This window comes from Ciconia boyciana, chromosome 6 (assembly GCF_034638445.1).
Source record: "Ciconia boyciana chromosome 6, ASM3463844v1, whole genome shotgun sequence".
Taxonomy (NCBI): domain Eukaryota; kingdom Metazoa; phylum Chordata; class Aves; order Ciconiiformes; family Ciconiidae; genus Ciconia; species Ciconia boyciana.
Window position 1 is genome coordinate 57,932,733 of NC_132939.1, and position 27,423 is coordinate 57,960,155.

General features: G+C 50.5%; 2 protein-coding genes across 2 annotated transcripts in view; both read left to right on the forward strand.

Annotated features, from left to right (window-relative positions):
• Positions 1 to 3,443, forward strand: part of CYP46A1 (cytochrome P450 family 46 subfamily A member 1) — a 25,954-nt gene extending 22,511 nt beyond the window's left edge. The window contains exon 16 of the transcript XR_012043128.1: positions 3,351 to 3,443. The gene's annotated coding sequence lies outside the window, so the exon portion shown is untranslated. The remainder of the gene's footprint in view (positions 1 to 3,350) is intronic.
• Positions 358 to 8,902, forward strand: LOC140653481 (extracellular tyrosine-protein kinase PKDCC-like). Its single transcript, XM_072865595.1, has 7 exons — positions 358 to 926; positions 1,113 to 1,235; positions 3,351 to 3,622; positions 4,743 to 4,822; positions 4,917 to 5,021; positions 6,513 to 6,689; positions 8,077 to 8,902. The coding sequence occupies exons 1-7, from the start codon at positions 399 to 401 to the stop codon at positions 8,178 to 8,180; spliced, it is 1,389 nt and encodes a 462-aa protein (XP_072721696.1). The 5' UTR covers positions 358 to 398; the 3' UTR covers positions 8,181 to 8,902.
• Positions 8,903 to 27,423: the final 18,521 nt, after the last annotated feature.

Below are 27,423 nucleotides of genomic sequence, written 5' to 3' on the forward strand. Positions count from 1 at the left end.
CGAAATTCACGCCCGTGAAATCAGCGTGTTTTGCTATAAACAGCCTCCGTTGGAAGGGCGGGGCGGGCGGCTGCGGGGATGTGCCGCTCACCCCCGGCAGCCCTGATTCCCACCCCGGGCCGCCTCTCTCAGAACAGCTTCGGCTCCGCCGCCGCCGCCGCCGCCACCTCCCCTCCCGGGCGGTCCGTGCGGCCGCTGCCCCGTGCGCCCGCGGGCTCCCCTCGGGCAGCGGCTGCCCCGCAGGGCCGGGCCGGGGCGGCGGGGGTGGGGGCGCGGGCGCCGGGCGCCGAGGGAGGCCGCCCGCCCGACACGCCCCCTCGGCGGCGCCGGCCTCCCCTCCGCCGCGGAGCGCGGGCGGCAGAGCGGCCGGAGCCCGCCGCGGCGCAGCCCCGCTCCGCATGGCGGCGGCGGCGGCGGCGGCGGCGGCGCGGGCGCGGCGGGGCGCCCGGCTGAGCGCGGCGGCGGTGCTGGCCCTGGCGCTGCTGGCCCTGGCGCTGCTGGCGCTGGCGACCGGCCGCGGCGGCGGCGGCGGCGAGGGGCGGCCGGGCCCCCCGCCGCCGCTCCCGCTGCCGCTGCCGCCGGGCTTGCGGGAGGAGCTGCGGCAGAGGCGGCGCGACCTGCGGCGCCTGGCGGCGGCGGGCGGCGGCGGGGAGGCGGCGGCGGCGGCGGGCGGGCTGGGCTGCGGCGACCTGAGCCTGGCGACGGGCGTCAGCGTCCTGGGCTGGGGCTTCACCAAGGTGGTGGCGCGGGCGGCGCTGGCGGGCGGCGGCGCCGTCGCCCTCAAGTCGGTGCACGGGGCGGGCCGGGAGGTGCGGCAGTGCGTGCAGCGCTACGGGGCGCCGGCCGGCTGCCGCCGCCTGGCCGCCTGCAAGCTGCTGAAGGAGGTGACGCTGCTGCAGCGCCTGCAGCATCCCGGCATCGTCCAGGTACGGCGGGGGCGCGGCGGGATGTGCCCGCTCGGTACGGAAATTTTTCGGGGGGGGGGGGGAGGTGCGGCTCGGTGCCGGGGCTGAGTCGATCCGCCCGTGTCGTCCCCTCCCGTCCCCGGGCGTCCCGGACCCGCTGGCACTGGCAGCGGCATCGCTCTGACAATCGCTCCTTCCCTCCGGCAGCTGCACGGTCAATGCTATGATAATAGCGGAGATCCTGAAATAGGGGTCACAGCTATGCTGGAGCTGGGATCCCCCCTGGAGATGATTCAGCTTCTGCAGACCCCCTGGGAGGAGAGATTTAAAGTAAGAAAACAAAGCAAAGGGAGTTTTATCAGTCGCTTTTAGACCGCAAACTGAGTAAATGCGAAGAGCCCGTGGTGACTGCTGGGGCAAACGGGATTGTCATGCTGACACTCTGTTTGCTCCCGCAAATTGTCCTTCAGTCGTTTTGCTTTCACTCCTTTTAAACCACATTAAAACAGCCCTAGCCTGGAGTCTCGCTGCTACCTCCCTTCTCTCTAAAGCAGTGTTGAGAGAGCTACATCTGGGAGGAAATGGCCCCAAAATCTTGCTGAGGGCTGGAGCGGTGTTTAATACCCGGTATTGCACTATATTGCTGGTTTCCCCTCTATATTGTTCCACTCCACAGAGGGGCTTTCCTGGCGCGGCCCCTCAGCAGGCTGGGGCTGACTCGGGAAAGGCACCTCGCACACTGTCCCTCTCTTGTTTTCTGCCTATTACCTCTTTTAGGCGGCGAGCGGAGCAGCCTGTCTCTCACTGTCTGTGTGATGTTTCTGATCTTAGCCCTTCAGGGATTACGGTAGTACGAACACTACTAAATTGCTTTCCTCCTGCTGTAGGTGCTAGAATCACATCCCTGTTAGTGAGATCTGCCTTGTCTCCTAAGCATCCCACGTAGGGACTCTTAAGCTCCCCAGGAACATAAATGGCTTATGACATGGCACTTATTTTGGTTATAGCTTGTATTACTGTTTGCCTTAAGGTCTCAGTCGGGGATTCACTACTGCTTGTTTGGTTCCCAGGAGGAAAGAGAGCATCAAGTAGAAGCATGGGTACCTTCATGTCGATAAGAAATGCTTTGGGCAAAATAAAAACACAACAAAACTCCCAAAATAAAATCCCTGCCTGCATGTGGTCCTTAGGGTTGAAGAGGAGCCTTGCCATCCAAGCCAGAGCAGGAGTGTGGCAACCGTGCTTGCTCAGCTGCAGGACAGGGAGCTGGGATTCTTATGATTGCTTAACTAATGAAGTTAAAATAGCGTCAGAGCTTCCAGAGTAATTTCTCTTGGTCTGTGGAGTTCCATTTCTGCTTACAAACTATTTCATACTGGCTTCTACATAGCTTTCCCAGCACCTCATCTACTCAATGTGCCACAGTCTCCTGCAGAGCTAGAAACCCATGATGCTGGATTAGCTGGTGGTAAGGTCTGGTGCGGTGGCATTAAGATTTTTGTAATCTTTTGACTGATGAAGACACGAGTTCAGAATTTATACTGGTACTGTCTAGTCCTGTTTCCTAATTAGGGCATCTAAATGGATGGGATTCCCCTCTGATGAGCCACATCAGATACCAGCAATTCTGCGAGCTGTTCCAAATGAACAAACCCTCGCGCCTGCATAGATCGCTATCGGAGGCAGCGAGGGGTGGCGCGGGTCTGCCTGGCACACCTAGCTGACGATACACTTTGTCTGATGCCAGGGCTCCCGATACTGAATGAAAACTGCTGCAGAAAGCCACTTGAACAAAGTGCTGATGCAGTATAAATGCGCTCTTCTAGCTCTAGTTTGTTCAAAAATCGTTTACCGAGCTTTCTGCTGGATCAGGTATTGTCTGACCTTTCCCTGCTGCCAGAAAGTTGACATAAAAGCAAAAAAGCTGGCAATAAATACATTGCATGCTTTGGCTAATTCTTCAGAAACACGATTGTGTGCCCAAATTCATACTGCTGAGTGATGCAGCAAGGCATGAATCTGGTATTAATGACCATGGAGCCTCAGTCTGTATGGAGCAGCATGGGGGAAGGGAGAGGAATGTATTAATTCTGTGCCAGAGTGGGAAAAAACCCTTCTGATTTCAGCTAGCAAATCAATATAGCTCCTGAAACATGAAGGCTGCTATTGTTTTCCTCACAGCTTTCTCCTCTAGTTCCTCTAACTGCAAATGTCTCTTTTGGTATACGCACGTTTTTAAAAAATGTTGCTAAACTACTTACCACAGTCAAATCCTGTGGCAATGTTGATAATAAATTTTGTAGCATACATATAATTACCTTTTAAGTACTATATGCTTTTTTTTTTCCTTTAATTTCATTGAATGCCCTCCCCTTTGTTCTACTTCCAATTTAATAGCTGTTTTTCATCTGTTTTTCCCATGCATATTCATCTTCTCTTTCTCAGATTTGCCTGAGTCTTGTGAAACTGCTGTTTTACTTGGCACATTCCCCCCTGGGTTCAATAGTCCTCTTGGATTTCCAGCCGAGGCAGTTTGTTATGGTGGATGGAAACCTAAAAGTGACAGACATGGATGATGCCAGCACTGAGGAACTGTCATGCAAGGAAGATAATGACTGCACACTCGACTTCCCTACAAAAAGCTTTCCTCTCAAATGCTCTGTGGTCGGGAAATGTGAAGGGATAAATGAAAAGAAGAATCTTTTCAATGCATATCGGTATGTCCAGTGAGATGGGGGAAGAATCTGGCATGGTTGAGGTCACACACTGCCATGTAGCCTCTAGCATCTCACGTTTCTTCCATGCAGCGATTCCCCCTCACCTCTGTCAAAGGGTAGTTAACGATCGCCTTGAAGCAAGTTTATTTTCCTTATAAGGCAGGAAAATAGTGTAGTTGTTGTCCGGTGAGAAGGCAGGCATCTTTCTTCTGCTGCTCCCTTTCCCCAGCGCCCTCTAGAAACTTGCCCCAAAGGTTGCACCTGTGAATTTATTGTTTGCCAAACAAGCCCTGGCATTTGACATCCATGGGCTGCGTTTGCTGAAAGCAGTGGCAGCGCGGGGTACCTGCCAGAGCCCACCGGCTTTGAGCCCCCGTTGCTGGGGGGGCTTCTTCCCTTGAACTCCATGTCTCCCTGCGGAGACTATGGGCTCCTATGGAAGAGCAGTGAAACAGGTAACGGGCAGCAGGCTGAGACTGCTGCAGCACTTTGTGTAGGCCACCAGCTGAAAGCGCGAGGACTTCCACTCGCCATTGATGCTTGACAGGTCAAGTACCGGGGGAAGCTGGATATTGACACAGAAGGACTTAGTAAGGGAGCTTGTACTTGCAGGACTCGGTGTTAAAGGGCAAAGCCCTGCATAGATTATTACAGCCTTGCTGTAATGAATTTGTCTCTTGTAGAACAGGAGTTTTCTAGAAGGTTCAGGGAATGAATAGGGGAGTGTCCAGCCTTTCCAGGGGTAATAAGAATCCCAAACCTTTCCAGGGCAAGGGAAAGGTCTTGCATGACTCTTCTTCTCTATAGGTCTTTTTTTGATGAGAAGTCCATTGCTTAGTGCACAAAAATGGCCCTGGGGAATGAGGGAAAGCTCCGTTGCGTGAGCCTTTGCAAGGCAGATTTCATGTGGTGCTTGGCTGCATGCTGTGCTGCAAGGACCAAGCTTTCAGCCCAACTCACAGGAATGGTCTGTGAGATGCCCATAAAGTGCTCAAACATAACTTAATAACCAAAGCAGACTTACTAGTTTCATGTGGATAATAGAGTCACAGGAAAATGTAGACAATCACTAGGGAAATTAAGCCACTGTATTCTGATCAGTCTGTGGGATTTTTTGCAGGTATTTTTTCACCTATCTTTTGCCACACTCCGCACCACCGGCTTTGCGGCCTTTTTTGAGTGATATTCTGAATGCAACAGGTACCAGCTAATATTCGTAAAATTCTTTATTAGAAGTGTCTGAATGGTGTTTCATGGAATTACTCATCTTTGTCATCTCTTTCTTTAAATGTAGGTGATTTACGATATGGAATAAACGAAACCCTGAAAGCTTTTGAAAAGGTTTTACATCTGTACAGGTCTGGGCTCTATCTGCAGAAAAGACCTCTTCATTTAAAAGGTACATGATTTTGAATGCTTTAGGTAACATAACCACTGAGGGAGCGAGGAACTTGGTAACTGGTCAAATTGTGATCCCTCATACATTCAAGCAGTATTTCGTCACTAGGAAAAGCACCAAAAGTATCTTTTCTTGAGCAGCCTTTTGTTGTTTCTTCATGGGAGCTATGCAAGATTGTGTTGTTTTGCAAAGTAAATGCGGTGCAGACAATCTGGCCTACATATGGACATATGTTTGCACTGCTTCTAAATACTCTTACAATGTGCATCGGTGTTTCAAGTGAATATATTTAGGATAGCTTAAGTAACTAGACCAGAGTAGCAAACTGAGTCTCTCATGTCCCTCTTCAGGGTCATCTTATCCTCTGGACCAGTAGGTCAGTTTTCCAGGCTGATATTGAAGCTTCCCATTTCACTTGGCGGCTTCTGACTGCTGAGCACATGTTATTATGGGAACGTACTGTGGGGAGGCCACAGCACTGAGATGAATGTGGCAGAGTAGCTAGGGCCTTGGTACCCTCTAAATTTATTTTTTCTGAAGACCATCCTATTGGACCTGTGGATGGATAAATGAGCCTCTGTGAGGTGCATTGCTCTGAAAAGGACCCATTTGGTGGTAGAGATGGGGCTAATCAAAAGGAAGGCTTCAAAAGTCCAGCAGTTACTGTGGCTTACATTTTCCTGAGCGTTCACTTGCGATGGTGGCATGATGATGGTGGCTTGCGGAAGGAAATCTCTTTATGTGTGAAAGAACTGGAATTTGCACAGTTATGAACAAAGATATCCAGTCATTTGCACTGAGGGACCAGCAGCTTTAACAGGAATTGCCAGAATTTTCCAACAACACCTACCTGTTGGCTTTGCAACAGGTCCAGTAGCAATGTGCCAAAATGGTCACCATCCTAGAGGTGTGGGAAGGTGGGGAGAGACTCTTAGCAGTCAGTGAACAATAGCCTGAACACTGCCTGCTCAGGCTTGTCAGGTCTTTTGTATCCTACTGGAGCAGGATCTGGCCTCTTGTTCCCCCACTGGGGTTCCTAAATCTCCCGTACACATGGGTGGGACCATGATGGGTGGATCAGCGCATGCCCTGCGTAGCTTGGTGCTGGATCTGTGATGAGCTGGTTCTGCTGTTGAGGCTGAGGTGTAGGAGAGGCCGTTGTGAGGTTGGCTTGGGAGCCCTGCTAGAAAGGTGAGTCTGCGCAGCAGCCTCCCCCTCTCACCCAGCCCTGCGGTCGCTCCCCTGTCCCTTCGCTGTTGAGAGCTCTGCCCCCTCTCTTAAATCCGTGGAGGAGTTGCTGTGCAAAGCCAGGATTTGGGTTTCTTTTAACTTTGCAGCTCCACCCACTCCATCTAAGCAGGTCAGTTCAATCTACCACTATCATGGTTTTTTAAGAATTTCACTGAAGTGTGGAATACTAAGCGTGTATTGTAATTAGTCTCTGAAAGTGCACTTAAAGAGTTTCCCTAAATACCCTCTTTCGGTTCCCAGACTATATCTCCCTAAAGGGCTTCCGAACAGTGGAAGGAGAAGACTACAAGTGCTGGCCCTCCTACAGCCACCTGGGGTGCCTGCTCTCCGTTCACAGCGTCGAGGAAGCCGCTGCAATTTGTAGCTCCCAATCACAGTGTCAAAGTTTTATTGTCACCCAGCAGAGGACGTGGACAGGTGAGCTGGGGCAGATGTGACGGGATGTTGCCATGTGGTGCCTCTGATTCCTCGGTCGTGAGTGGGGATGATGCTGCTGCCCTCCTCCGTAGTGCCTTGAGTCTACGGGTGCATATAAAAGCTGACTTTCTTATTCTCAGGATCAGATGGCTGCTGGGGTGGGCATCCAAGGATCCCCCGGGTATTTGTTGGGACACACAAGGGAAATTATATTCTCCTTCTGCAGATTCTTTCCTCTACAAATTTTGCACAGGACTGCTAGGTATTGTTAAACAGTTACTTATGTCATGCAGAGATGGCCTCACTTTGGTGTTAGGCTAAACAATTCCTGTGGTATGTATAGTTTGCAAAAAGCTGTGAGATGAAAGAAGCTATGTAAAAGAAGGTGGTTACTATTGTTACAATTAAAAGAATCATAGCTTACAAGTTGTTATCCCCTTTATCAAAACTAAAGCCCCAAACCAATGGATTTCCAAAATGTCCCTGTAATTAGCTCTGATTATAGCCTCTTATGGTTAGCATGTTTCCAGAATTATTATAAATTACCTCATTTAGCTGACACTTCAATCGTGGGCTAGATTGTTACTTATAAAGTGAAACACTAAATGAGGTAAATGCATGTTTTCAGCAATGGTGCTGAAGAATCGCCTCTTGTCAGCTCACATGACGTATAAAAAAAATCCCCAAACTACCAAAAACGCAGCTCTTCCGGGGGTTTGTGTGCAACTGGCACGTGGCAAACTAGTGACGTAAGAGCGCTTGCGCTGATGCGACATAAATCTCCTCGAGCCGGTTTCACACCAGCAATGGATTGTGTGAGCTGTGCCTAATGCATCACATCTGGCTTCCTTGCGGAGCAGCTGTTAGTTGCTGTGTTCGGTGCCTGGCTGGAAGGAACCCCGCTTAAAACAGCGGTGGGGACGCAGAAGCATGAAGCACGTGGGACAGAAGACCCTTTCTGCAGTGCCTGGCTCAGATGCTGATCCCTACCATCCCGCACCGTGCTTGTGGTATCTTAATGTTTACCGTGCTGACATTTTTCTTCCTCACATTTTTACAGCGCATCTTTGCAGCCAAAGATGCCAAAAGTGTGTGGCTGAAACGCAGAATGCCTAACTTTGCCCTTTGGATTAATGAGAGCTAGTCCCTCTTAAGGCAACTCTGTAAAGCAAAGCAAGATGTAAAAGCCTCTGGGGCCCGATTTTGCATTCCTCGTGCACACTCAGTGAGCGTCTGGAGTTTACTGGGAGTCTAAACCACATCTACGGCAGGGTGGAGTGACCCTCTGTTGAGCAAGCAGTGTGTTCCTGTGTCTCTTGCAATAAATAGCATGGGTCAAGGTGAACCTATCTCCTCTATTAAATGTGCATTTTTATTTCCTTTCCAGGACGCCCACTCGCCTCGTTTCGGAGTAGCCCGACTGATTTAATACCGGATGCTAACGCTGTAGTCTATATTAAACGATCGGCTTCCTCAGGGGAAAGACTTTAGAGACAGTGAGATCACATAATATGATCCTGGGAGGAATAAACCACTGGGAAGAATTTCATCTGCTGAAAAGAATGACATATTTTATTTTTCTTTGGGATGGGATCTCCTTGCCAGCTCAGATAGAGTCAAATGCTGCTGTGTCCTTGATCAAAGCTCAGATTTCTCATTGCAGCCCTGCTAGCTTCTTTATCTGTTCCCACACTGCCGTTCCGCATAAGCGCTCCCAGTTTTAGTCAAATGTCACTAGACTGTGCAATACCTAGCCTTGCTGCTTCGGTAACCAGCTTGTCAGCCAAGAAATAGAAATAGCTGCAAGGGATCCGGCTTGGGTAGGCTTAGTTAGTTCAGTCACCTCCAAAAACGTATGGATGACACACCTTGGAGAAGGCAACGGCTCCTTCTGCAGCTGCCGACCAGGATTTCATACCACCGCAAATGTAAAGGACTGGATTTTAGTGATGGGGCCAAGGTTGCAGGGTTGGCATCCATAACCAGAGGTTGATGATGGGGGTGGTCTTCCACGGAGAGTCCTGATTCACTTCCTTCCAGGGCAGGAGAGGGAAGCGGTGTATAGGTCAACTCTGGAACCAAATGCCAGGATGTTTGGTTGCAGGATTTAGGTTTGACCCTATGCGATTTGTAATGCCAGCTCCCGTGTAACAACCTTGAAGGTGTTTCTCTGTTACTTTCCATGAAAGAGCGAAACATTAAAATTATTTATGTATAAGGTGTTACTCTGTATGATAAAGAATGACTGTTTATTCTAAGAATGCTGTAAAAAGGTTTTCTTTTTAATTGTCTATGTCTTTACTGCAAACAAATGAACAAATGTAAGTGTTCCCCACCTTCATCCCACCTAGTGTCATCACCCACTCCTGAGGACAACCTGTGAGTGGCCTCAGCAGTGTACGAATGCGCCTGAGCCCCTGGGACGCTTAGGTCTTGGAGGACACTCTGTGGCTGCACTTGCAGGCTCACAGGCGTACAAGAGACAGTCTGGTCCCAAGAGCCTCCTGCATCTGCCCTTCACTAAAAACGTAGATGTGGCCTCTGAAAAATAGGTGGGGGTTAGTATAATTTCAGGCTGTAAGAGATGGCAATGTAATGTGCCACTCCCAGGAGTGCTTGGAAGTGGTGACCATACAGTACCTCTTCTGTCGCACAGAAAGCTACAAAACACTTTGGAAGCCCAAATCACCGCTGGCCTGACTCCCCACAAGGGAAGGTCCCTGGCCTGGTGCAGGAGAGCCACGCTGCAGCCTCTGTGCGATGCTGCGTTGAGTTTTCCTCTTGGCCCACACTGCTGGGTGGAAATGATGGCTCTCGGGACATTGCCATGGACTCCTTGTAGCCTACCACGGTGTGGCCGTTTCCATGCAAGCCCCTGTAGCAGCCAGGGTACCCCTGACTAAAGATGCCTGAGCTCTTGCCTGGGATTGTGCTGTGTTTTTCATGGTACAGTCCTGTGTTTCCTAGTGCAGGATCTCACCTTTCAGCTCGTTAGTACTCTATTAACCCACAGCAATGCCATTGCATGGGGGCTTTCTCATGCACTATAACCCCTGCTGCCTACTCCGAGGCCCGGGGACTCTGATAGTGATACCAATTAATGAGAACTCCTAGTTAGCACAACAAGAAGGCTCTTCCTAGTGACGGCCACATTGCTGCAGGCTTTGTGAAGGCAAGGCTTTTTAAATGGACAGCCACAGACCGCTCCCTCCATTACAGTGGGTCCTGTGGAAGTTGAAGGAAACGTCCTGCCAGGGGTCCGCTATTGTTTTACAATGACCCACCGAGCAGGGCTTCAGGCATCTGCTGTGTGGTGCTTTACATTAGCAAGAGGTAATGAGAGTTTATTCCATACCTCTCAGCCTCCTGAGATACAAATCAGAAGTACATTCCCCAAAGCAAGGGCAAGGGCCAGCCCGGGGTCATTTCAGGGAGGAAGAAACGGGGAGAGGGAGAATGCAAAAGCTGAAGTGATTCCAGTTTGTGTTAGAAAGATCTTTGTGTCCTAAAAATCTCTCCTGGTAAAAAAACATTTTGTATTTTAGTCATGCGATGCTCCTTTCACATTGCAGATTTTTCCATGAAGCTTTCATTGTATGATTGCCTGCCAGGCAGTCAGGTCCAGCCCCTCGGCAGATGGTGCAGGGTATGGCAGTGTCGCTTGTATAAATGCAGGTTCCACCATCAAACCTGCAGTTACAGCCTGGGAGCAGAGACTGTACCATCCTGCCTTGAAAGTTTTGAGCACACGTTGCTTAACAAATAATAATTAAAAAATGAATAAAAAGGGAAGCCATGCTTCAAAGAATCCCAATGCTCGATCTGCTGTTGCCACAGCGAGTGGCTTTTGTAGGACGTTCAGTCCACCCCCTGCAAATGAGAAGGTGCATTCTTAGAGCCTGGATCTCCGAGAGCACGTTCATCACGCGAGCACACACAAATAGCTAGGGCACAGGCATACATTTTCATGTCCAATTCTGTTCATGTGCTAGAGACTTAGAAGATGCCGCAAATATGCTGGTAAAAGGGTATGCACCGATTCTCCTCATACCTCTGTGCAGTTCCCCACGGCACGTAACACCTGGTGGGCATGCTGGCTTCAGTCTGATTTGGGGTGGCATCCCACTGCAGTCCAAAGGTGTCCAGCAAATGCTGGGTGAGGCACAGGGAGGGAAAATGTTTTATCAGCCCGCTGCACCTAGAGCTATAGCTTGACATGCCTTTGAGGAAACACAGTCACTGGAAAAAGCGGTTCCCACTCTGCTTTTTCCCAGCTTCTTGCTGTTATCATCTGCTAAGAAACCTTTTCCAATGGCCGTGCCACTTTAAAAGCATGTAGAATTAATTCTCTGCTAGCCTGCAGTGGGCAGCTTGTGACACCTAAGCTCCAGGCAGCTCGCGAACGGCTCAGCTGCGGCTTCTGCGCCAGGCCTGTGTGGAGCAGCCAGGCTGCTCACAACCTGGAGGTGAGGCTGCGGGAGCAAGCATCTTCTCTGCAGCTTTTGGGCCCAAGTGGCTGTTTTGTAGTGCACTATCTTTATGTCTCATCTCACTCAGTCAGTCTTTATTAATTCTGTCCTTTTATTAAATTATAACTGCCTCAAGCAGCTTTAGACTTTCAATGCCAGAGAAAATTTCAGTGCATGCCTAAAAACTGGATTTCAGTAACTACGGTACATGCAAAACTCAGATATAAACTTTTTTTGCCCTTAAAATTCCCAGTTGCTGGAGTCAATTTGTCTCTGCTATCGCTGATCAGTATTTCAGCCACCATTGTGGAATATGTAACAGAGGAAAGTGCTTGGAAGGAAACAGCAGGGGATCGATTGCAATGGGAACCATGTGTGCTGGAGGAATAATATTTACCTAAATGTGTCTATCACATCTTCCCAAAGGATGCTGCCATTAGGAGAGAATGGATATGAAAACGTTGCCTCCATAGATAAAAGTAAGGAATATCTTTTTTTAAACACAAACTTTAATATTCTTAATTAATTCCATATTGCAATAACAGAGATAAAGCCACATCCATAAAGGATAATACCATGTACTCCAAAGATATAAACCACAGTTTAATAAATAGCAACAGATGCCGCATGACTCACGTTCCATGTTTGCGCAGGCGTTTACATGACTGGTGACTTCATGACGGATTGAGGAGTGGAGCAAGGGGGACAGAGCCCAGTAAAGAAAAAGCAACTCCTGGTGCATCAGACAAGGTTCAGATAACAATGAAAGTCATACCTGTAATTCTCACATGACATATTTTGCAAACTTCGGTGATGCTCTAAGCAGCATTCAAATAGATGAACTTTCAAGTTGGTTTGCAGCATTTGATAAAAACAGGAATTTATCACAGGCAGCTGTAGGCCCAAATCACACATCCGGGTAAACATGAATTTCTGTAAGGTCTCCTATAAATAAATTCATGTACCAAGCACTGATGCTCATGGCTAGAAGTCAGAGCACTTTGGTCCTACTAGGTTGAAAGAGCTGGTTTGGGGTCCAGTTTGAGGAATTAGTGAAGTGTAACTCCAGAATAGCCCATCACGATGGCTTGGTAGGACTTCAGCATGAATCTTCCCCCATAACTATAGCACTTGCAGCAATCTTCCTCCTTGCTTCCATTGTCCCAGTGTACCAAAGTGCCACCAACAGCAGTGTGGAGACGGTGGTGGTGAAGGAAAATTCACAAAAGATAATTTTATGTGAGAGGCAACCATGAGCCCCTCTGCCTCCTTTGTAGCATGTATTGAGTCCAGGTTGGTGGATGTGCCCTGAACGATAGTTCTTGGCTAACAGGAAAATGTATCAGATGATTACATCAAACAGGTCTGGGTGCAGCAAGGAGGGATGATAGCCAGAGGCAACGGCTGCCAAACTCTTCTGCTTGAAATTCAGCTCCTGGCTCTGTGTGAGAGCTCCAGGCAACAGCTTGCGCTTTGGAGCCTTTGGACCCTCAGCCCTCCTGACTGGCCAGCCCAGATGACAAAAGTGCTCGGTTTATTGGTAGGGGAGACTTCTCAACGCAGCTTTGGAGGAGGTTGAGATGCTGATAGCTTTTTAAGAAATACATGTTTGGCCTTTCTGGGCACAAAGTTATGTCCCTGCACTGCACCCACTACCACAACTGCCCTATCCTCACCCACTCCCAACTACCATAACCACTATCCTTCCCCATCCCCAAATCTACACCTGACGGCTGCACGCTCAGGTCTCGCCCTCCTGTCATTTACTGGCTCCCCACGTGCCATCCCAACCCACCTACTCCTTACCCCCCTGCAGACCCCCCCTCAACATTCACACACAGCCCCACAGCCTCTTACCCTCCCAGCCAACACACGGTGGTGGCACGGCTGGGGAGCCCTTACTTCTATACTGTCAGAGGCGAAATAGTCCTGCATGTAGCAGGAGGCCACATCTGAAAGGTGTAACCGCAAGATCAGCCTGCCTTTGATTTGTAACCTCTCTTTCCATTTACCATCAATGATTTCTAGATTAGCAAGCGCTAAATACAATGTAGTAATAGCCTCCTGCAAACAACCAGGGTTGAAGGTGTGCATTAAAACCACAGTGCCTTAACTACGTTGGGTTATTCACGTGGTGCATCACACCTTCCAAATCCAAGTCTAGACAAAGCTTAAGAAAATGCAAATTCCTGCATTATGTTACATTTATCAGTATTTATCTTCAAACCCCATCCAAATCAATGGGAGTCTCTCACAGACTTTTTGGCTGAAATCTGTTGCCCTACTTACACTACTGGAAATGTAAGATCCAGCCTCAAAATGAAGTAAAAAATCAGCCACCCCCAAAGCTACAAAATAAACACCCAAATTTCCAAATTTTTGTATCTGTAAGTTATATCTCCCACATAATGTCTTTAGCAAGTGAATTGTTTTTCTCTGCTGGGAAAAACCCTGCCGCAAATTCCCTCACTGCTGCAGATGACAGATCAGAGAGTTCAGGCTTAGATTAAAAGCTTGATAATGAAACCTGGGGACACAAGTTAATCATCACATTGAGTAGCCAGAGAGGCGGTTTATGAATGTCTTGGGGACGCTTGGGTGCAAAGGAAATTCTCTCAGACCTCAGATGGAAAATGCCAAGAAACATTTCAGCATTGCTGCTGTGTCTGGTCCAGTGCTCTTCCTCATTCATTTGAAGAGGGAGTTGTGAAGTCCCACTCCTAATTAATCTCGCCCTTGTTTGTTTCTTCTGATTCTTTAAATACACAAGAAACAATTCACTGTCCCTCCCAGTGAAGTTAATGCCATGGTTTGCATTTTTCAGGGCTTGACTATTTCACTTTTTCTAGCAAAACTGTTGTTACATGACTACGATCATTAACATTACCTCTGAAACAAAGCAGCTGCACCAGCCTGAATTCACTCGGACTCTACAGCAGTGTCAAACCCCGAAGTTTTACTGGCACAGCTAAAGGGCAGTTCAAGACGTACTCTGGAAATTGCCTAATCATTGCAATTGGCTTGTTTGTTTGCTTGCTATATGGTAACAACAATTAAAGCCTCTACCGAGACCCTTATAAATCAGAAAAATATTCTTTGCTCCACCCAGGGAATCTTAGGTAGAAGCCACTCCCAGCGCAGAATAACTAACTTTTTCTTTAAAAAAAAAGTAATAGTGTTTAAGGACTGCATTACATTAAATAGTTTTTATTCTGTTTTAACCAAGTGCTTCATCTTTGAAGGAAATCAGTGGCGTGTTATTTTAACAGTGCTGCCTCCATCTTACTAAGATAACACGGGACCATAAGGATTAGGCTCTCATCCTCACCTTCTCTGTTTTCTTGCTGATAGCGGCTGTCATTCAGCGCTAACGGAAAAGCCCACGTGCACATGGCGGGTGATGCTGCCAGGGCGAGGGAGGGTGGTCTGCAAAGCCTCACTGCGAAGGACCCTGCAGGATGTCACCATGGCTGTCAAGGGAGCTGCCACCCGTAGGCAGGGGAGATAGAGGCGGCATCCCCCTTGTCACAGCCCCTCGCAGCATCACCCTGGCGCTGCCCCACCAGGAGATAAGGTGGTGGCCGGGGCAGTGGCCAGTGGCTGGTGGTCGGTGGCCAGTGCAGAGCTGTGCAGCAGGCTGGCAGCGGTCGGGCACTGCCGAACTGTGTCTGCCCGTGGGAGGAGGTTGGAGGCAGTGCATGGAGGGAGGCTGCCCACCCGTCGCTGTCTCTGGCAGCGTGCGCAGCAGCAGAGCCCCAGCACCCACGGACCCAGACTGGGACAAGCTCCCCGCGTTTTGACATCTTTCAGCCCGTGGTCTGAAGCATCGCTGCCCTAGGGCTGGATCTGACGGTGGTTGGCTAAGAAGTGCAATGGCCAATGTGCAGTGTACCTTCTGTTTTGAATGCAGATATCACGGATTCTTTGTTTGGAGCCATTGTTTATCAAAGGAGCTTCAGTCCTGCCAGTCTCTAGATAAGCTATCTTGGGAAAGGGGAATTGTTCCCCTGCCAGGAACCAAATCAAAGTTGTACCTTCATCCTTAGAAGTGCAGTTTTACCTTGCCTGACCCTCCCATCCTCCAGAGGACCCTGAACTTGAGAGGATGGGCTTTGCACGTTCATGCACAAGAAGAGAATGGGGAGAACAAACAAAACACCCCACCCTCTTCCACTTATGTAAGATCAGAAAGAGAGTGTAGGCTAAGCCCAGAGGACTGGATTTATGGATTCAGAAGAACCTAGTTATTAAAATGTTATGAAAGTTTTCCTCTCCTTTAAATGCATAAATATGCAGATGAAAGGAGCCATGTGATCTGGCCACTGGCCATGCTGCTGCAGGCTCAGCCTAATTATCAGCTGCCAGCTCTGCTGCTTTTTAAGTGGTGAACATGATTAAAGATGCACAGACAATTGAAGAAAGTTAGATCGGTTCTTACAAGGCCTGCTTCTATTTTATAACCACATGGCAGTTTGGCCTTGAGACTGAATCTGCCCTTACAAGCTGAGGGAGAAGAGTTCTGCTGATCAAACGGTTTCTTTTCAACCACAAGCTCCACGTGCTCTTGAATTCATGATTTTCATAGCAAGCTATTTGCCAAGGCAAACTGCTTTCCTTCCCCCCTCTGAGAAAAAGAGGGCTCTGAAGGCAGGAAGGAGGCAGGTAGGACCACGCCAGATGAGAGGGGGCGTCAAAAAATTTCTGAAGCATGGCCTGAATATTCGGACTCTCCCAACCAGAGAGGTGCTAACTTGTCTCAAATGCGTTGTGAAAACAGGATTTCTGGGGCTTCTCCTTTCCCTTGGGACAGGAAATACCACTGAGAAACCCAGATGGTCTCATGTATTTGCAGGAGAGCCGCAGTCCTGTGGGCAGGACAAAGAACTGGGACTCCTCTTCCAGAGCTGCTGGGTTTTGAGCCGAGTGTCATTGCCGTTGCAGTGACAGCAAGGCCAAACAGTCTGGCAGCATCCAGCCTTTTGTAATCCGTATTCGCCGGGGGACAGAGCCTGGCTCTGCGAAGTGACAGACCCGTCAAGTCTCACACGCTGGGTGTGAATCTCGCACCGTGGGTTTTTGCCTCAACGCTTCCCGCGGCTACGGCGGGGTCTTGTGCCTTCCCCAGGGGGCTCAGCACCGTGGATGCGACGGCTTGGCTCTGCCTGGGAGCCACTGTCAAGCTGCACCATGCCCAGGGGCTTGAAAAGTGGCAGGCTTCTGACTAACTTGTTTTACTGCTGTTTCATGGATTTCCAGAAAGACGTGTCTTTCCAAAAGACAAAGATTTGGCCAGATTTTAGCTCCACCATGGAGTGTGGCAGAGCTGCCCCATATGGTCCTGGGAGAGAGTCGATGTCTGCACAGCCACCCCAGCCCGTCCCCAGTCCAGCTGGAGTCACTGCACGCCTGCACATCCCTTGGATGAGCACAGCAGCTCCGTGCCGCCTCGACCTGCTGGGGCTGTGCATGGCAGATGGGTGCCCGTGCATTAGTCACCTCCGGAGGAGGCTGTTTCTTAAACTGGCCAGGTAGCAATTTGTGCTGGAAGGGTGCATCTTGCTGCAACCTAGTCAAGAAATCCTATTTCATGCATGTTCTCCTATTGCTTCAGCAGAGCGCCAGTTTTGGCTGGGATTTCATGTTGCCTTGGATATGTGTTGACTACCTGTGCACCCAGACAGCAGGTTCCCTGAAGAAACACCCTGCCCCAAGGCACCACATGCACCCCAGCCCCCAAGCAGCCCACCGTGATGCTCTCACAAGCCTGCTTGGCAAGGGGCATTTGCTGGGGTGCCACCACACCGTGCCCCAGGGAGCTGCCACCTCCACTATGGAGCTGCGGTTCTCCACGGCCACGTGGCCATGGCCCCGTGCTGCAGCAGTGCCAAGCCACCAGCACGTGGGATGCTGTGCCCGGCCACCTCTGCCACAGGGGTGAGGTCCCATCCAGCATTTCATGGGCAGCTACAGCAGAGGCAGCCATCTCGGCTCTCTCTGTAATCAACAGAGAGAAACAGGCCCTTTCTGGGGCAATGCATTTGACCTCTGTTAGATATCTACTCCTGCATGGGATGAATTACATCCTCAAAGCACCTATTGGTTATAGAAGCAGCCCAAGGTGACCAGTTCAGACACAGACATGTGAAATGAATCCTACTCAAGGAGCCTTGTGCCAATACTCAGCCGTGTAAGCTAAGAGATATGGCTGGTGCACTCCATGTGCTGCTGGAAATGTGACTCTGTCCTTCTGCTGAGCCAAGGTCTTCATGTCAGAGGCTAGGGAGAGGGGAGCCTGGCTGTCTCCTCACCCCCCTGATTTACAAGCTAGATACTCATGGAGTCACTTTATCCTTTGAAAAGGAGCAGTGTATGAATGAATGTAGATCTATCTTCCCAAGATCAGGACCTCCTCCAGTTTCTTGTTGATTTAACCACCTTCCAATGGATAAATCAATGGGAGACAAAGCCAGAAGAGAAACCTGATTATTATGTCTTGTACTTGGGCAGCCCCCATGGCCCCCTGCCCTACTGCACTGGCTTTGGGTTTTTAGGCTTCTCATGTCATATTACATTTGTCAAGACATAAACCAGTTAAAGAAATGCAGCTCCTCTGTGCCAAAGTTACGCCTTAGGAAGCCCCACTATAATTTTGTGTTCCCCTCAAATGGTTCCTGTTTCACTGGCGAGACTGCAGCACCGCTGCTGTTCCTGAATAACCAAGGATCCCTAAAGACCTGGTTTATGATTACAGGTTTACTAAGGTGGAGATTTGCATTTTCCCTGTTATGCTCGCCCTGCGCTGCTTTCCAAATCACGTTCTCTCTTTTAAGAATAAAGCAGTGTTGGGCGCTAACTGCTCATTAAAAGCTATTTCAAATCATAATCTCTTTTGCTGTTGGACAAAACAAACACGCCTCATCCCGGAGATTATTCTATTGCAAAAGATAAGCAAAATGGGCCAGTTATCAGTGCTAATTATCCTATAAAGGCCATTCCATACTGATTCAATATATACAGTCAGGCCACGGAAGTCTGTTTTTTTCTAAAACATTAATAATGCATAAGCATGCTGCTCTTTCTAGTCTCAGCCAGATGCCTCTGTATTATGAGCCCGCTCTCACTAATGTATTCTCCGGTAGAGGAAAAGAGGATTAATCACATGCAGGGAATGGCAGGAATATATATATTTTAATAATTCTCTGTTTTCTGTTCCCAGCATTTGTTTGCATTTAAACATGAGGACAGGGATGGAAAGGGGCTGCCTGTCAGCCCACTGGCTCTTCTTGCTGCTCTTCCAGGGTTGCTCCTGAGGCACCCTACAGCAGGGTGTTAGGACTTCTGAGGGCCTCTTCCCCGTAACCAGCTCCCCTGAAGTCAAATGTTATCTGTAGATTTGCATCTCAACCCTGCTATCAACTCACTATTTATCCACACTCCAGCCAGATAATAGCTTCCCTTTTGGGCTAGGGAGCTCTTAAATGGATTGGTTCAGTGGCTGGGAAAAAAATATATGTGATTACATTTACAAGCACAGTTCACATACCCTTTTAAAAAACCTCCATTTTTATCAGTAAAGTGCAGCAAAGAACGCAAATAATTAAATTGGAGAGTGAGAACAAACAGGAGTGTCTGACTCTGGCTCTGCCAAGCCAAAGCAGCATCTCGCCACGGCCAAAAGGGTCTCACGATCGCCTTCCCTGCCCCTGCCTCCGTGGTTCTGCCATGTACCTTGAGCTCCTGTTAACTGGAAAACCAATTTCACCCATTAAAATGGCAGAAAACTTTCCGAGCAAAGAAATGAAAATAAGTATGTGAGGTTAGTCAGAAAAAGCTGTCTGGATAAGTGCCAGAGGAGGGGGAAGGTTGCTGAGGACTTATATATGAGCAAAGAAAGGCTGGAGAAGGGGCAGGAGGACATAGAAAGGACAGGAGGAAGGGCAGAGCTGCGGCAGGGGTGGCTCAGGACACCATGGTACAGCACCATTGCCCACGTGGTTTCATGCTCTACATAAGCAAACGCAAATCTGTGTTTCTGGAAAAGCTTTCCCACCACTTCCCTTGCACCATCACCTACAACGGGGCTGTTCCACAGCCACAGATCAACAGGCATTAGAGAGCCAGAAACCAACCTGAAAAATACATTAGTTTTAAGTCAGGGGAGCTCCCTGATGTGGAGCATGTGGTTGCATGAGTGTGGTCAGGAGGCCAGGGAGGCAGCGAGAACGTGGCTGAGAACCAGGGAGCGCCACAAAACCCGCTTTTCCATCAATCACCAGTGCAGACTGAGGCTGACTCATGTTAATTAAGAAACTGCACTCTGGCTCTCCACCCCTGCGGCTGGGGCCTTCCACCCTGAGGCTCCTGTGCTTACAGCTGCTTCTGAACTCTATTGAACGGGACTTTAACACAGAATCACAGAATCACTGAACGGTTGAGGTTAGAAGGGACCTCTGGAAGTCATCCAACCTCCCTGCTCAAGCAGGGCCACCTACAGCCAGTTGCACAGGACTGTGTCTAGGTGGTTTTTGAGTATCTCCAAGGAGGGAGGCTCCACAACCTCCCTGGTAAACCTATTCACAAATATAATGTGAAAAACACAAGTGCACATGCAAGCCCTCTTCTACAAGGAATTTTAGGGAAGACTCAAATCTTAACATGTGGGATACTGCATTTTCATCACGGTGCATGGACTCTGGCGTCTAGTTGTCCCTTCATACGGTGGGGCAACAGAGCCTGCTCTGCCACATCACTTTAAAATGACCTTGGTAAGTGCTGGTACAGTCACCCTCTCCCTGAATGAAGATACGCCATGCGGGGCACTCCCATCTCCCAGTGCAGGAGCTTACCAGGCAGAAAGCAATTCTCTTTTTTTGCCAGGTCAGTTTTCTGCCAGTTTAGTTTCCTGAGCTGACTTACCCCATGCTCAGATAAGCATCAGTGCCAGCAACCAGGCACGCAGGAAGGACTGGGAAAGCACACCAGATGAAACATCTGTTTAGGGATGCTTAGCTCTTGTGTAACCACAGCTTGCACTATTCAGGTGACTACTAGTAAAACTCTCAGCCTCAGAAAACCCCAAATCACTAGATATAATACTGCACAAAGGGATTCTGCAGACCCATTAACTCTTATTTTGAAACCCAGTGAGGAAGTGCTAAATATTTTGCATGACTCCAGCTATAACGGATTGCATGCATCTTTTCTGTAATCACTCGTGGCCTGGTTACTGTTGGCAACAATCTGCTCTCCCACAACAGCAGCAAAGGCAGAGATGCTCTTCCTCGGCTTCCCCAGCTGTGCAGGGGCTCTGCCAGGCTGAGGTGATGGCTGTTGGGGAAGGGGCACTGTCCTCGGTGAGGCCCTGGAGGAGATCCCATGTGCCCTTGCCCTTGAATGCTTCATGCACTGGCTATTGCATTGCTATGCATTGCTGAAAACTTGCTTCTGAGCAAGAGCTATGTTCTCCACAAGTCCTTGCGTTTGGCGGAACAAGCCAGGCATCCAGCTTCCCCAGTCATGGGCTTCCTTTGGACTTTTTCCACTCCTTGATCACCTCAGCTGGTGGCAGCTGGTGGGCAGCTTTGCCACCGTGAGGCTCCTTCTGAAAGCTGGTCCCAGGGCTGAGCGTGGCTAAGGCTTCCCAGAGAACCAGCATGTTCGAAGTCACTCACAATGGATTTAATTTCCTTGCAAGACATTTACAATTTGGGTCTGTGTGACTCACAGTAAATTTTAAAAGGATAAATGCGTGATGGGTGTAAATCATTTTGATCACCCAGCCTTCTACTGGAGATGAATGCTTCCCCTCATCTGAGTCAGTAGAAGAGAATCTGCAGCCATGACTCAAGCTCACAGCTAAAAATTGTGAAGGAAATATTCAGCGATTTAAACGGGCAGAACTCCAGGTCCTTCTAGTATTTTCTGAAAAATAAAAGAAAAGAAAAAAAGGAGGACTAGGTCACCAGGTGGTGCCAAGACAGCTGTGGACTAATGCTGGTGCACCAGCTAAGCCCTGGCTGGTAAGCGAACAGCACCTCAAAAAAGCTGTAAAGCTGAAAATAGTGCTCTATGCAAGTGAGAGAAATGCGTGTTGGTGATGCATACACTGCAAAAAGGCAGTGGGGTTTAGGAAGAACCCCTTGTGTGGCTCAGCAAACAAACTATTCTTATTTTACAGCCCGCCTTGCAGTAATGGCATCAGGCTTCCTTTCAGTGGCGATTAAAAATGTTAACATTTCCTTCATGTTAACGAAGGACACCTTTTAGGACAACTTCCAGGAAGACTTGCTGGAATTTCCAAGCTCTCCTTCTGGCACCGCTGTTGGAGGTGATCACCCCGAGCTGCATCGCTGTGGGCTCCCCTCCTTGCCCGGCTGGCTCAGCCCCACCTTGGCGGAGGTGGATGGAGCTGTGCTGGCTCCATGCTCTGCTGTTGTCTACACAAGGAAAATAGCGCCTGCTATGAACTCATTTTAAGCTGATTTAATTAAACTGATACCAATCTCGCTAATGTAAACACAAAACAAGCAAAAAAATGTATCCCTGCTTTAAACCCTGTATAACGTGGCAAATGGATGGTAAACAGAAGGTTGAAGGGAGGGTTAGCTGGCTTGTGCATGTTTAACTTGCGAGGCTGCATTTAGTGTTTGAATTAAAGGTAGGCAAAGTAAGCTGCTGCCTAGCATTGACAGAAGGTAGGACAGCAAAAAGACAAATCTGCAACAGTGAAACTGTTCTTATTATTTCTGTTAAAACTGGCAAAAATTAAATTCTCAATGGATTGTAGTGTGAAATTAGAAAGTTACCTGGAAAAGGTAGGAGAAGAAAAGATGATGGTACCTGTGCTGATTTAACTGCATTTATCCTCAACCTGAGGAGCACAGGTAGGGTGGCGCAGGAGGAAGCCTGTGGAGGAAGAGCTGCTGTGGAGCAGGAGCTGGGGCTGGGACGAGGCAGGAGAGGGAGGGACGGGGCAGCACTGGTGATGCTTTGGGCAGAGGCTGAGCTGCCTGAGCTCAGGGGGTGGTGAATTGCCAGCTGGAAGGATGTGGTGGGAATTGCTGTTGTAGATCCACCCCAGGGCTGGTCAGACCCTTGGAAATGCTTCTTGTCTTGGCCTCAGGTCCTGGGCTAGGTGAATGTTTCAGGTATGTGAGGTCCCTCTCTGCAGCTTCCCTGAAACCACGGAGACTCCAGTAAAAAATGCGTACGCAGAAATGGAAAGTGGGCACTCACAGACTTTCTGCTGCACTGTCTGGGATGAGGTATTGTGGGAAGCAACCACATCTTGTTCCTCAAAGACCATCTGCTGTGCTCTCCAGACAGGGTCCTCATGCCAAATGCACCATATGGAAGTTTGATTCATCGACCAGACGTGCTGGGGAATGGAGATGCTGCAGGACAGGCTTCCCTGTGAGTGCTGGGAAGGACAGATTACGTGGGCTGTGCCACTGGTGCGGAAGTCAGAGGAGCATGCAGGATGGGTTGAGTCTGTTTGGTCAACAGATTTCCTTGCCGTTCATCAAAGTGAACTAAGTCATAGTGCTCATTACTTCTTCAGGTACTGAAGCTATGCTGATGTTGGGTTTGCCAGCTCCTGCATGCCATGTGCCTAGTGCAGCTCCGGAGGAGGAAGGGGATGCTCCAAGGGGGCTGCACTGCAGGCTCCCAGCGCTCAACAGCTCCTTCCTTCTGCTGCTGAGGGCAGTGCCGGCATGGTCCATTGCCTGGCCATGTTATTAAGGCCTGAGGTGGAACTACAATGTGTATCTCTCACCAAGATAAGCCTCATCTGATTCAGTGGACAACGTGGTGCTTCCTATCCTTATTTTCAAGTCGGATTTGGCAGATACAGCTGCCACATTGCTATCAGCCCGTGACATACCCATATGAAAATCCAGAATTGGAAATGAGTTGCTGCATAGTCCAACCAAGGAGAAAAGGGGGGAGTTTGGGGCACTTTCTTTAATTGCTATAGTTAGTGAAGTACTAGGAACTGAAAATTAACTAGTTCACATGATCCTAACTTGTCTAGCCAGGCAGAAAAACTGAAGCAGCCACCTACCATCACCTACCGAGTTTGTAGAAGAGCTAGATATAAAACTCGAAATGCCTGAAGGTATTTTTGCTGGTGTTTCCCAGGTTGACTATGAAAAGGGTTTACTAACTTCAGCACAGAGCAGTGCTAGCGGTGGCTGCTCAGCTCCTGACTCGGAGCCGCCTTCTATCCACGCAGCTTGGATATATACCCTGTGGCACGGAGAAAACAGATCTGTCCAACAGATACAACAGATTTCTGGTCTTGCACCTTATCTGTTAATTTAGGCTTTATCCCCATTGCAGCTGGAGTATTCAGAAGACCCTGATATTGTTGGAAACTAACACTTGAACATGTACTGTCGTAACTGGTTATGATAGAGAAGAATCATACCTTATCCTGCAATAAAATATGAAGACAGCATACACGCTGGGGAAGTCATATCCTTACTTAAAGTGTAAGCAGCAGCACATCAGAGGAGTCATACAATTAAATGATTTCACTCCTTCCACCTTCCATTTAACAATCAATAAAAGTTCTCCCTCCAGGGAAAAGCTAGATGAGGGGGGGAGCGCTCAGCCCATTGTTTTGCCTGGAGTGCCAAAAAGAAATACATCATGATTTATATGTTAATGAGCAATTCTCGTTAGGCAATGCATTCTGCAAGGTGTTGCAATGGGGGACTGAGAGGTTGATCCGTCAGAGGAAATTAATTCATCATCAAAGTGAGACAGGGAGCTCCCTGGTGAGAGCTGTAAATAGGGCATTGGGAGAGTGACAGAGTGCTGGGTGGCGTGTCCCCCGGTTAGCGCTCCCATTGACAGTCCCGCCACTGCCTGCTCTCGGGCTCCAGCTCATGCACATTATTTATAGAGCATTTCACATTCCTGGTCGGTATCCAGTCAGTGTTGGTTTCAATTAGAATAAATGCTTATTGATTGAGAGGAGATGGGCCGGCTGATTAGCTCCTTGGGAAGCGGAGCACGCTTGGCAGAGGGCAGGCTGGGCTCCTCGCAGAGGCAGGAGTGCACAGGGCTCTGAAAATCTGTCATGGAGGAGAAGCCTCTAGATTAAATCAATTCATTGAAGAGTCCGTCTAATAAAGATAAATGGCTAACTTCATTAGGGAATTAATGATAGGCCTGATAAAAACCCCAGTGGGAGTCCTATTGACTTCGGCAAGCTTCGGATCCAGCCCAATATTTGCCCTCAAGCAGTGGTTCCCAACCTTTGTTTAGGCTACTGAAAGATACGTGTGTGTAACCAGGCAGTAATTGGAGCAGACACACTATGTCTGTGCTTGAGCTGTAGATGGAAAACTGTAGAGGGAAACCAAGCATCTTCGAACTAGAATAGAAATGCCTACGAAAAAAGACAAGCATCTTTGTTAACATTAATGAGGAAATTTTTTAGGTAATACGGAGAAGAGTCTTAGCTGGACAGATGCTCCAGGAGCATGAAATCGCAGCACATTTTCCCTTCCCCAATGCTGCATGCGTTATCACGAACCCAGCAAGATGTAGACGCCGTGATTGACTTTGCTGCGTGTTTGGGCATCTGAAACATTTAACTCCCTAATAGCCTCACGCTATGTATGACACACACCGCCGATCTGATAACACAGTCTTCTCTTGCTTGGAATAATAGTGGCGGGTTGCCTGCATTTATTCAAATCACTTACACATGATTAAGCTGTTAGGAGCTTTACCGGGGTGCTGTCGCGGTTCTGGGATCTGGGGGGGCCGCACCCGACCTGCAGCACCCTGCCCGGGGCGGCCCCGGCGCCGGCGGGCGCAGCCGCCGCCTCCTGCCGTGCCCCTCCGCCGTGAGGGCCCGGCCACCGCCCCGCTTCCCCGGCAGCAACCGGGGAAAGCGCCTGCTCCGCGCCGCAGCGGGCCCCTCCTGCGGCCGCGACCGGCCGGTGCAGGCAGAGCGGCGGGCGCGGGGGCTGCGCCTGCCGCCGGGGCGGCCCGGCTCTGAGCAGGGCAGGCAGGGCAGGCAGGCAGGGCAGCTCTGAGCGGTGCAGGCAGGGCAGGCAGGCAGGGCAGCTCTGAGCAGGGCACGCAGGCAGGGCAGCTCTGAGCAGGGCAGGCAGGGCAGGCAGGCAGGGCAGCTCTGAGCAGGGCACGCAGGACAGGCAGGCAGGGCAGCTCTGAGCAGGGCAGGCAGGGCAGGCAGGCAGGGCAGCTCTGAGCAGGGCAGGCAGGCAGGGCAGCTCTGAGCAGGGCACGCAGGACAGGCAGGCAGGGCAGCTCTGAGCAGGGCAGGCAGGGCAGGCAGGCAGGGCAGCTCTGAGCGGTGCAGGCAGGGCAGGCAGGCAGGGCAGCTCTGAGCAGGGCACGCAGGCAGGGCAGCTCTGAGCAGGGCAGGCAGGGCAGGCAGGCAGGGCAGCTCTGAGCAGGGCACGCAGGACAGGCAGGCAGGGCAGCTCTGAGCAGGGCAGGCAGGGCAGGCAGGCAGGGCAGCTCTGAGCAGGGCAGGCAGGCAGGGCAGCTCTGAGCAGGGCACGAGGACAGGCAGGCAGGGCAGCTCTGGAGCAGGGCAGGCAGGGCAGGCAGGCAGGGCAGCTCTGAGCGGTGCAGGCAGGCAGGCAGGGCAGCTCTGAGCAGGGCACGCAGGCAGGGCAGCTCTGAGCAGGGCAGGCAGGGCAGGCAGGCAGGGCAGCTCTGAGCAGGGCACGCAGGACAGGCAGGCAGGGCAGCTCTGAGCAGGGCAGGCAGGGCAGCACAGGCAGGGCAGCTCTGAGCAGGGCAGGCAGGCAGGGCAGCTCTGAGCAGGGCACGCAGGACAGGCAGGCAGGGCAGCTCTGAGCAGGGCAGGCAGGGCAGGCAGGCAGGGCAGCTCTGAGCGGTGCAGGCAGGGCAGGCAGGCAGGGCAGCTCTGAGCAGGGCACGCAGGACAGGCAGGCAGGGCAGCTCTGAGCAGGGCACGCAGGGCAGGCAGGCAGGGCAGCTCTGAGCAGGGCACGCAGGCAGGGCAGCTCTGAGCAGGGCACGCAGGGCAGGCAGGCAGGGCAGCTCTGAGCAGGGCAGGCAGGGCAGCACAGGCAGGGCAGCTCTGAGCGGTGCAGGCAGGGCATGCAGGCAGGGCAGCTCTGAGCGGTGCAGGCAGGGCAGCTCTGAGCAGGGCACGCAGGGCAGGCAGGCAGGGCAGCTCTGAGCAGGGCAGGCAGGGCAGCACAGGCAGGGCAGCTCTGAGCGGTGCAGGCAGGGCAGGCAGGCAGGGCAGCTCTGAGCGGTGGAGGCAGGGCATGCAGGCAGGGCAGGGCAGGGCAGGGCAGGCGGGGAGCACAGGCAGGGCAGCTCTGAGCAGAACAGGCGGGGAGGAACAAGCAGGGGGCACAGGCAGAGCAGGCAGGCAGGGTAGCTGGGGGTAGCACAGGAGGCTGCTCTGGGCCCCAGGGCAGTGCAGGGGGCTGCATGTGAAGCGGGGCTGAGGCGGAGCTGGGGGGTCCTGCGAGAGTCGTGTCCTGCCCTGGGCGTGAAGAAGAGGGTGGGGGACGGAGGGAGGAAGGGAGACAAGGTGCTGGGAGGGCAGTAGAGGGAGGTGCGCTGAGGAGACAGAGCACTGAGAGGTGATGGATGGAGGGACAGTTACATTTTTAAACACGAGTTTTTTTTTTTTTTACTTCCTTTCACATTTCCTTCTGTTATTTGAAGAGTGCACGTCCCTTTGGGTTCACAGCCAGTCTGTACTCGGACCAATGCCGTGATTTGCGAGCTAAGGCAGGGATGCCAAAGTGGCTGAGCTGTGGACTGCAAAACCTCCTCCCTCTCCCCGATGAGACTTTCCCCATCCTAGGGACAGCGTGACCTTGCTGAGCACAAAAAAGCAAATGCTCAGTGGGATCAAAAGAGAAAGACTTCACTGTGAGTCTCTAGTACCGATGAATCCACAGGAACAGCACTTCTGTAAATGATTAATGAGTCCCCTTTATTATTCATGCCTGTGTCAGGTGCTGCCAGGGAAAGTCCCACTGCAATCTGCCATTGCCTGTGTGCTGCCTTGCCAGGGCTGCTGCCGCCACATGTGCAGGTGCTCGCGGGATGCGGTTTCTGTGCAGTTTCGCTTTGCCAGATGAAACATCAGTGGCACAAAAGTGCTGCTGAGACAACCACTGCCTTTTTATGGGTCTTTTTTTGCCATGGGCCATTAGTAGATAGGTTTCAAGGTTTAATAGAGTCAGGATATTCAGTATTAGTAGATTCTGTTGTAGGTCATACAGCAT